The following is an 11,415-nucleotide window of genomic DNA, read 5'->3' on the forward strand; positions in this document are numbered from 1 at the left end:
GGAGGAATTTCTGGAGAAATATACACTACCCGTCAAAAGTGCGGACTCACAAAAAGTATTGCAACAATATTGCATCACCCTGAATCACCTCGATATCTCTAAAACCAGAACACTTACAAAAATGCCGCCTTCAGAAAAGTTGTTGCTTTTGGTCTTCTGAATAACTTTCCTGAAGACAGCATCTTTGTAAGTCCTCAGGTTTTGGAGATATCGAGGTGAGTCAGGGTGATGCAATATTGTTGCAATACTTTTTGTGAGTCCGTACTTATGACGGGTAGTGTATGAGGCTTCCTGGAGGAATTTCTGAAGGAATTCCTGGAAGAATTTTTGCGGGAATTCCTGGAGGAATCTCTGTAGATTGCAACAAGGATTCCGTTAAAAATTTTCTATCAAGGAATTCTGATTCAATCTATGGAGTCTTCTCCAATTCCTGCATCACTAATTGTACAAGATCAAAATTCTGTTAAAAACGACATTATTTTTTTTTTTTTTTTCTATAATTGATATTTATCTCGATATTCTCCATTGTATTTGATACGTTTATAAAATTGTAAATTTCGAGAGTTGAGATAATGACTTCATATTAATGTTTCGCATTGCTTTGAAATCATTACCATCCGAAGCCTTCTCCAGAATCCCAATATGAAGTACTTGGTGATGTTAGTACCACAGCATGTTGAAACCCCTTCTTAGGAATTCATATTGCGTGTAACACCATATTCTATTTTGCACCATGATCATATATTGATTGCACCATCATTGTAGTGCCCCCCCCCTAAGCAAGAACCCTGTGCACGCTGGTGCTTACACTATGTCCTCAGGAGATTCCACAGTACTACCTGGCGCCAGCAGGACACTTCTTCGCGCACTTCTTTGAACTTCGCATCACGCCTAATAAGAATTGACTTTTCGCCAAAGCGAATGTAATAAAAGAAGAAAATAAAACGAGCTCACCAAAATGAGCACAATAAAAGAAATGTAAATGTGGTTTAATCAGATGTTGGTTTTATTATTTTTGTACATTTTGTATGTAGCAATATATATTGCTAATAAAAAGGATTCGAAAATCCTGCTAATCTTCATCCTCTTTATCCTCATCGCATTCTTCATCACATTGTACCGAAACCGTTTCCGAAAATTTCGCAACCATATCATGCCAGTCCTGCGTGCGCATCACCTCTCCAATGTTATTCGATACGATTTCGGTAGCATGGGAAGCCAGCAGATCGGCATTGTGCCGATTGGCTAGCGCCAGCAAATGGACCGCATTATCCACCGACAGTAGTTCACAAAGAGCCTGTTCGCAGAGGATCTTGAGCCGTTCTAGGTCGTACTTATCGGCAGCTCTCAGCAGACGGTCCGCCATCACCTTCAGTTTCGGGGCTCTATCCGTGTAGATGAACTGGAGCATTTGCTCGACCACTTCGTAATCCAAATCGTCGATTTCCACACGATTCTCAGCGCATTCCTTCATGTCGGAATTGAACATGGCTGCGAATACGGAACTGTGACCGGCCAGCATGGCCTTGTGAGCCTTGAGCTCGCGTTCCCCAAACACCAAAACGACATCCGTGAATTTCTGATCCACCAGCACAGAAAGCTTGTTCAGGTAGATGTCCGGTAGACTGAATCGAACTTTTGGTCTGTTGCTAGTCACTGCAATTGCCTTTACCTCGCAATGAAGGGTAATTTTATCACCTGCCGTCCACTTTTGAGTCGTTACCAAATTGTGTACCGTCATGTTTCCGATCAATCCGTAACCTCGTGAATCACTACCGGTGAATTCCGAGCTTGGACTCTCTACGATCATGGTTTTAACGCCTTCATCATCAACAACCGATAGCACAAATTGCGCACGAACAACATCCGCACAATGTACCCTCATGTATGCGTCCACGTACAAAGTGGAAGATATTGTCTGACTGGAGAGGCACATATGCCATTTTTGGGACCTGTCGTTCGAGTATATTGGAGGCGACTCCAGCAAACGAGGAAACGGAATCAGTCGAAGACTGGCATTCTCGATAGTCCAAGAGGCACTCAGTTCGGTGAGATCGCTCTTGGTGTTGAAGCTATAATGGTTGCTCCCAGTTGAAACGGACATTATACCGGAATGATAAGAAATTGGAGGCACTTTGTTCGATATTGGATATCAGTCTAACTGGAAATATCTGCAATGTACCTGAAACTCAAATGTTTTTTGGTGTATGTTTCAAATGTATAAATATTATTGCATGTACTTACCACAAATCCTTCGAAAATATAGAATGAATGTAAATATATGCAATATATTTATTGTCGAAAATAGCGCAAATATTCAATACATTTTTGGCTAATAAGACACCTTGTCACAAAACAGCTGCCGCGAACCAAGGAGAATACATTTTACTAGTAAAATGTATTCTCCTTGGCCGCGAACCTCCGTCGTCTTTATCAGTGACAGTTCAATACACGTCCACTTCTTCACTACGAAGGCATCGCTGACTAATTTATGCGCTTTTTATTCCAGTGGAATCACATTAAGGGCGGACGGGACGGTCGGGTAAATATCCGCCATTGCTCTGTTGCTACTAAGATGGTAATCTCAGATTCTACTTCATATTTTGCAACAAAAACCTATCATTGTGTATGCTCACTTGTACTGCACATGCTGATTGTTTTTTATCATCTTCCGTGCAATAGAACTCGAGATTACCATCATCAAAATCGCGAGGCAAATTGTTAGAAAGAGAGGCAAGATAGGAAAAATAACACGGCGTCCCGTTTCACCTTAAATACATAAATGTTTGTGGAAGCAACAAAGTCCAATGGGATTTGTCGAAACAGCATTCAGGGAGGAAATATTTAGGGGAACTGGGAATAAGACGCCCATATTGAGAATAAAGCAAGGTGTAAAGAAAGTGGCGTAGCTAGGAATTTGGGGGCCCGGTGCGGAACAAAATTCGTGGGCCCCTATGAAAATTTGTACAAAACGATGAAAATAACCAATGAAATCCATCAATGAACGTAAGATTTTTTCTAAGCATTATGTCAATTTTTTTTACCAAATTATTTGGGAATTGTACCAAGTAATCTTTAAGGAATTCCTTCAAAGATTGCTTTACCGTTTTCTTTAAAAAAATCTTTCTTGAAGAACAATTTGTCTTCAAGAATCTTTCAAGTCGTTAATGCAAGGATGTCATTCAGTATTTCTATAAGCACTCCTTCAGGAGTTCTTACAGTGTTGTCTCCGAGGATGTTTTCAAAAATTCTCCAAAGATTTTTTTGGAACCACATATTCTTCCGAAAAAATAAAATCGGAATCGGGTTCTGTAGGGGTATCCCGATTATTTCATAATCGGAATCGCCGTCCAAAAAATAATCGAAATCCAAAATTTAATAATTTTTGGTGCCCGGGAACTATTTTTAAAATCCATTTAAAGTTTGTATGGGGATTTTTTTTGATGATTAACCTGGGCTTGTTAGGGGAATATCTGTAAATAAAAAGAAAATCGGGTTAAGTACGGTTCCTTTGAATTACACTAAGAACTTGCATCCTTTGACAGATACGTATTTCGACCTCAACTGTAAGGTCGTCTTCAGTGTCTTGTACTTGACTCGACTGAGTCAAGTACAAGACACTGAAGACGACCTTACAGTTGAGGTCGAAATACGTATCTGTCAGAGGATGCAAATTCATAGTGGAATTCAAAGGAACCGTACTTAACCCGATTTTCTTTTTGATTTTTTTTTGTTTGGGGTGAACTGTCATTTTATCGATTGAATTGCCATTCTACCCACGGAAATTAAAACTGTTTAGTTAATTTAACCGGGAACACAAAGGAATTGAAACGCAATAAAATCACGTTATGCTCACAAGGATTCCAAGGATTTTCTCAGAAATTCCTCCAATGATTCCTTAAAGAACGCTTGTTTTTATAAAAATCTGCAAGGGTTCTTCAAGTCCCAAAGAATCCGTTGGATAATTTTTTTTTAATATCCAAGGATTCCTACAGAAGTTCCTCTAAGAAAATTCTCAGAGGAACTTCGTAGGAGTTTTGCAGAAATTCTTTCGGAAAATCCTTCTGGAATTGCTCCAACGAATTCTTCAATATTCATCAACTCAAGGACATTTTCCAAGGATTCCTACAGGAATTTTTGCTAACATTTCTCTGGGCACTATTTAAAAAAAATCTATTGTGATTTTTCAAAGTTCTTTCGAGACCTTCTTTTACCAGGTTATTAATGATTCCGCTAGAAATTCCTCCGAAAAAATCGTTTAAAAAAATCTCTGAGAATTCCTGGTAGGGTCAACATGCCCTTAATAATCCTACAATCGCAAATGAATTCTATTCGAAAACAAAGCTATTTCGGAACCGATGATTACGTAATTTTTGTTATCATTCGTGCTCACTTCTAACAAAAATTAAAAAAAAAAACAAGACAAAAAGCGCTTCTTTCCTTTGATTTGAGACGGATGAAAATTGGAACGTACCGTGATTTCGGGTGAAATTGATCACTTTTCGCAGTTTTTCGCGCCTAATGTTTGAATATTCAAAGATATGGTAGAACTCAAAGTTTTAAAACAAGTACGACCACGGTTTGCATCAGTCAACGAAGTTAAAACTTTTGTTACAAATCATTTTATCACAATAAATGTCATTTGAAATAAAAAATCAAGAACTTTACTTTAGGAGTGAAATTGATCAGTCAGTGAAATGCCTTTGTAAGTCCTGAAAACATTTTTTTTCTACCTAAATTAACTACCCCAGAATGCGAAAAGCTTTGCAACACTTTTAAAACTTTACTAAATTTTGAATTATTTAAGTTCAAAGTTTAATAATTCCCAAGAAAACGCCTGAAAGTATGCAATTTCCATACTAAATATGTAATTACACTACTGTACTTCCGAAATAAATTTGAATATTTATAGAATTTTTTATGACGAAATCGGATTTAGCGAATGCTTGGAAGCTAGAAGCATTAATTCGGATATTCATTACAAGTGCGATACTGCTGCGGTAGCAAAAGTTTGAAAGTGTCTTTGAAGTTTGCCTAACACGCAGTATTGGAAAATATTGGATTTAATATAGAAATATGTGACTAATTGGCTACAAAACATGTTAATTTATCATTCAATAATCCTTGAGCCAGATGATGGACATTTCCCACATATTGTTTTAAGTTTAGAGCGTTATTTGTCAAAATTAAAAATGCCTCTCACATCGATCAATTTCACCCCACTGATCAATTAGACCCAAAATCACGGTATATACTTAAATAGTGAAGGAACAGATGCCCTATCTTATCAAATAAAAAAAAAAATCTCATGTTACTCCAAGGATTCCTCCTAACACTGTTTTGCTACTTTCTTCAGGAATTCTTTAAGAATGCCTAGAAGCATCTTTTAAGTGATTAATGCAAGATTAAGATTTCATAGAGGATATCCATAGGGAATTCTTCAGGAATCGCTTTTAGAATTCGTACGGGAATTTTTCCAAGGATTTCTTAAATATTTCTCCAAAACAAAACTTTCGAAAATTATCAAAAAAATCTTTCAGAATTCCTTCAATGATCTTGTTGCCGAACTCGCTGGGCACACTTGACGTGGAGCTGCCGACCATTCCCTCGTACGTCATGCTCTCACGGACGAGGGGGAAGAAAACGTCAAAGACAGAAAAAAAAAACAACGTGCAACAGCGTGCAACGTATATTAATATTGATCGAAGTGAATTCGCTTAAAAATAAGTTATATTTAATTTGAATTACTAGTTCTATTTCTTGTATTACCATACTATTCGATACTTCGGTGAGCGACCGTTTGTAATATGTAAAAATCGATGTCTGATGTTCATTTGAATAATTCTAGCTAGATTATCACTCCGAGGAAGCGGAGACATAACCTCGATTCGCATCTACTGTTATGAACACTGAAAATGTAAGATTATCAATATGTTATACGCAAACACCACTAAGGGAACGTTCAAAAATTACGTCCAACATTTGGGGGAGGGGGGGGGGTCTAGGAAAGTGTGACAGTGCGTGTATTAGGTATAGGAAAACAGCGTGACAGAGGGGGGAGGGGGGGTCTAAAAATCCCAAAAAATGATAGACGTAATATTTGAATCTTCCCTAATTAGCTTTAAATCTCGTTTCATTAAACTTACAGCTTTGAAGCTGCCGCACTGGCAACTGTAAAAACAGTGTTTTATTCGAGCGTCCCCCTCGGAGTTCCCAACAGATCTTGTTAGAAATTACTGCAAGGGTTTCATCAATCGGATAAAGCATTCCTTGTTTAATTTATTTAACAGTTTCTCCAAGAATTCTACCGAGGATTACTCTTGGGACTTTTCCAGGACTCGCTTTAGGAATTCTTCCAAGGTTTTATCCAAAATTTTAAAGAAATTCCTTCAAAGAGGCCTTTAGAAATCCCTCCCAAACTTTCTTCGGGAATTTTTCTAAAGATGTCTTTAGTAGTTCATCCAATAAATGCTCTTGCGATTTCTCCAAAGATTCGATCAAAATTTATTAAAGTATTCTCTTAGAATTTCCTCAATTGATTTCATTCATTCTTACTTAAACTTTCAGGACGCGCGCTTGTTCGAGAGTAAAAATACACTGTGCATGCGCTGTATGCGACAAGCGAGTTTTTTTTTTGGCATTGGTGTACTTTTTACAACGACGCGCGTCCTGAAGGGTTAAACTGATGTCCCCAAGTATTTCACAAATTATTTTTTTTACAACAAATTTTTCGGGCATTCTTTCATGCAAGGATTTCTTCATATATAATTACTTCAGCAAGATTTTTTCGAAGATTTTAAAGAAATTCCTCCAATAATTTATTCAAGATTTCAAGAACTCCTCATTAGAAATTAAAAAAGATTTTTTTTCAAGAAATAAAATAAAAAAAAACATTTTTAGAAATTGCTTTGTGATTTTCTTAGGAAATTGTTTGTAAACTTCTCTGGTTTTTTTTTTGAAATTCCTTAGGTAATTCCTTCGCGATTTTCTTCGGCCGTTCCGCTTTAAATTCTTGGATTTTTTTTTAATTCGCAAGAGTGTATCTCATAGAACTGCAAAACCAGACAAAAACCAGCTGCATAACAGACGTAATTCCGTAAAGAATTATGAAAAAAATCCAGGGGAATTACCAAAGGAATTTTCTGAGGAATTACCGGAGTCAGACAAACGAATTGACTAAGAAATTTTCAAAGTACCGGTCGAATGAATTTCTTAAGGAACTATTGAAATAAAAACAAACGTAAATTTCAGGCATATTAGCAAATGAACTGCCGGTGAAACTTTCAATGAAATTGCTGAAATCCCGTAGGAGTTTCCTGATAAATTTCCAAAGCAATTACCCAAAGAATATCGAAACTTCAAAAATAATATCTAAAATCAATTTCGAATATTATTGCCAAAAAATTATCAAAAGAGCTACAAAAACAAATACCAAAGGAATTGCCGAAAAAAAATGCCAAATGAGTTAACCAATCAATTTCCATATGAATTGGCGAAGAAGTTTTCAAAAGAGTGTTAAAGTTATTCCCAAAGTAATTATCAGATGATTTTTCGAATGAATAGTAAAACAACAGCAAAAGGTTGCAGACAAATTTTTTAAAGAAATTGCCGTAGAAATAAGAATTTGAAGTTCGTAAAGTCATTGCTGAAGCATTGCCGAGAGTTCATTAAAGAAGTTTTCAAAGAAATTGCCTAACAATTTCTCAACAATTTTCAATGATACTTTTAACAGAGATCCTAAAAAAAAGCTTGAGAATGTTTTTCCAAAGGGATAGCGCACTATATTTTCGACACAATAGCTGAAACAGTTTCCAAAATAATAGCCACAGAAATTTTCTAGAAATAATGCAGAATGAAATCAGAAAAAAAAAACCTTAGGGAATTCCTAAAGGAATTTCCGAAGAAAATTTTTAGAGTATTTGCTGAAGAGATTAAGATATTCCTTAACGAATTGCTGCACGGATTTTCAAAGTAATTGGTGAAAAAAATCCAAAAGAAATTTCCGAAGAAATGCATCAGAAATTCTAATAAAAAAAAGAATTCTCACAGACATTCCTCCAGAAAATTCTACTGTGATTCTTTCAATAATCCTTCAGGTATTATTACAAGGTTTCCATCAGGAACACCAGTTTCGTCCAGATTCCCTTCACGAAACTTTTAAAAATGATTCTTACGATTTCATGATGCATTTGTTCCAAGTGAGGAACTTCAAGAACTTTTTCTTGAATATATTTTACGATTTATCTAGGAATTACTTCAAGGACTTTTTTACAAATTTCTCTAAGATTTCCTTCGAAAGTTGCTACAAACTCCTCCATGCGTTTCTGAAGCAATTTCTTCAATTATATGTATGTATTCCCATGAATTCTGAAAAAAGTTTTTTAAGATTTCCACAAATGATTCTTTTGGGGCTACCTGATTATGTGAGGCAATTTTGGAGAAGAATCCTTCAGGAATTCTTTTTTTAAGAAATTTCTCCAAGAATTTCTTTTTGCAATGCCTCAAATGGTTTTTCTTGAAGTCCTTCAAGGGATTTCTTAAGAATTTGTTCAAGCGTTTCTTTAGTTCTACCTGCAGGGATTTCGTCAGAATTCCTCCAATAGTTGCTGTAGAAAATCGACCAAAGATTCCTTATGCGAATTTTTCACAATTCGTTCAATAATCTTTTATGGAAGTTCAGTGAAAATTTATTCTTTTTCTCCAAAGATTTTTTTTAAGCTACAATATAAAGATTCGTTCAAGGATTTTTTAAAGTTTTCCTTCAGATAATCCAACAAGTATGAACACATTCATCCCCAAAGGATTTATACATAATTTCCCCCAAGGCCTCCTGCATAAATCCCTCCAAAGATACAGGATCTCTTTTATTTTTCGATTTGCTCTAATGAATTTGAGAGGAATTCATTGAGGTTTCCGCCATTGATTTCTTTGAGAAATAATAGTCATGCCATCATTAGTTCTTCCACAAATCTCTTTGCCTTCAAAATTTCTTCAGGAATTGTTTACGTAAATCCTCAAGCAACTCCTTGTACTGTAGTAATCCTTCAAGAATGTCATCAAACCCGAGTAGCACACATGTTCTACATAGGTCTATGCAACTCTTATATGAACAAATTCAGTCATATAGGAGTTACATAAACTTGTATAGAACTTGTGTGCTACTAGGGAAGATACCTGCAAAATCAACCCAATGATTCTTTCCGAATACGTCTTGGAATTCATCAAGACAAATATTCTATTAGAAATTCCTCCAAAAATTCTTGCAAACATTTCTACAAGAATTCCTTCGGGAATACCTCCACAATTTCCATGGATCCATTCAGGTATGGCTCCAAGCGTGATCTCCGAAATTCATGAAAAATATTTTCCATGAGGAACTCCTACAAGATTATTTCTTAAGGCTCATCTGAGGGATTCCTTGAAGGACTTCATGACATAATCCTAGTAGGATTTTATGAAGGAATTCGAAGAGGTATTCCTGAACGAATGTTTGAAGAAATTCCTGAAAAAATCCTTGAAGGAATTCCTGAAGGATTTCTTGAGAAGTTCCTGTAGAAATGCTTGGAAAAGTTCCTGAAGGAATGCATCATTGTAAGCTTTCCTAAATCAATGCATAGAGGAATTTCTGAAGTAATCCCTGAAAAAAGTTCTGAAGTTAATCTTAGAGGAATTTTTGTAGAACTCCTGATGTAACTCCTGATAAATCGTAAAAGATATCCCCACCCAGAGACAAGGACCTTAACTGAAGGAATTCCCGCAGAAACCCTTCAAATAATATGTAGAAAGAAATACTTCTCGCGCTTAGTATCATACGGGCGTATCTACAATGATCGATTTCTCTTCCTCGATTTTCTCTTTCATTAATAACTTTGCCGGTAAATCATTTTCGGTTATTTTTTTTTGTTTTAGATGCTAGTCCTAGTCGTCCTTCACCGAAATACACCGAGAGATCATCCGAATATTGGTCGTATTTTCCGGAATACTCCGAAGAAAAAATCGATGAAGAGAAATCGATCATTGTAGATACGCCTGTATGATACTAAACGCGAGACTTGATGAAATAGTTGGAATAAGTTGATTGCATTTTTTATACGAGAGTAAAACTTATCCACAAACTTTTGTTATTACAGTTTTGACGTGACATGTGTTCAGATCTTAACTTTAATAAATGAGACCTCTGAATTTCAATTGCTATCCTAAGCTAAGTAAACAGCTATGTTTTGTCCTGTGGTTGGGATAAGTGATTGTGCGATATTTGCCAGAAAACCATTCGCCAGAATGCCACTGGCCAGAATGACATTTGCCAGAAAATACCATTTCCCAGAAAACCGTTTGCCAGAAAGAACCATTTCCCAGAAAACCATTTGCCAGAATGTACCATTCTCCAGAAAGTACCATTTCCCAGAAATTTTCCGAAGTTCTCAATCCAGAAGTGGTCGCAATCTAATGATAATTTAAAGCATTCTTATTGAAAAAATAAATCGTGTTTTTTATTTGTTTTGGACCGATTAGCCCACAATAACGATTGTAAAAATGTAAAATTTTAATTTTGTTCAGATTTATATGCGAAAGTTAAATAAATTATTGGAACTGATGTAAGAGCAAACATTAAATAATTTTAGAGTAACTTTTAAAGAAAAGCCTATAGTTTGAAGAAGGGCAAATCACTCTGAAACAATAAATTGATGTGAACTCAAACCTTTCAAACTTTACAATACATTAAATCTCTTACGTTATTTAATATTTTATTGCGAACAACAGCTAGAATATTTCCACACATTTGTTTTGTGGACAAGTTGATCAGGATGTGGATCCAATTGATCAAATATTATTTTGATGGAATTTGATCAATAGAAGGATTTTCCTTTCTTCAACACGTAGGATGTTCTTTCCAGCTTTTACTGATATGGAATTTTTGGCTTAACTAACATTTTTCAAAGATTCCCTTCTTTCAATTGAAAGTAATTTTAAAGCTTATTTTTGACAATAAAAATGACATGATGACTTTAAATAATAATTTTGGTGCCAAACAGCAAAATCAATCGAATACCATACACAAAAACCTTATAGAAGCAACAAGTAAAATACACAGAAATAATAACTTAAGTGACGGTTTTACCTATACCATTAGCCTGACTGTGACTGCCCGAAAGCCAGTACCCCCAATATCACAAGCTTGAATGTACCATTAGGCCGAATATATGGCCTAAAAAGCTTGTTCTTGAGGAAATTGATTCTAATATTTCCAGCAGTTTATTCCTTCTTTTAATCATCTGCTGTTCTTTCTAGATGAACTTCTTAGTTTATGTGCGCCATTTCTAACCAATATATTCCCTTATCACGGTGATTGTAACATGTGAGCTTAACATATTTGGGCTTATCTAATGGCGCTCCGGCTACTGTTATAGAATCTTA

The 11,415-nt window shown here is 35.8% G+C and overlaps 1 protein-coding gene across 2 annotated transcripts; it reads right to left on the bottom strand.

Annotated features, from left to right (window-relative positions):
* Nucleotides 1–983: 983 nt before the first annotated feature.
* LOC109401288 (speckle-type POZ protein) lies at nucleotides 984–2,411 on the bottom strand. Of its 2 annotated transcripts, none has more exons than XM_062859297.1 (2): nucleotides 2,245–2,411; nucleotides 984–2,182 (listed from the first exon to the last, which is right to left on the bottom strand). In XM_062859297.1, exon 2 carries the CDS (start codon nucleotides 2,102–2,104, stop codon nucleotides 1,073–1,075), a length of 1,032 nt encoding a protein of 343 aa, XP_062715281.1. In that variant the 5' UTR covers nucleotides 2,105–2,182; nucleotides 2,245–2,411; the 3' UTR covers nucleotides 984–1,072. The 2 variants fall into 2 exon arrangements, with proteins under 2 accessions (XP_062715281.1, XP_019529326.3); XM_019673781.3 differs by having other exon boundaries at nucleotides 984–2,188.
* Nucleotides 2,412–11,415: the final 9,004 nt, after the last annotated feature.

Source organism: Aedes albopictus, chromosome 3 (assembly GCF_035046485.1).
Source record: "Aedes albopictus strain Foshan chromosome 3, AalbF5, whole genome shotgun sequence".
NCBI lineage: Eukaryota > Metazoa > Arthropoda > Insecta > Diptera > Culicidae > Aedes > Aedes albopictus.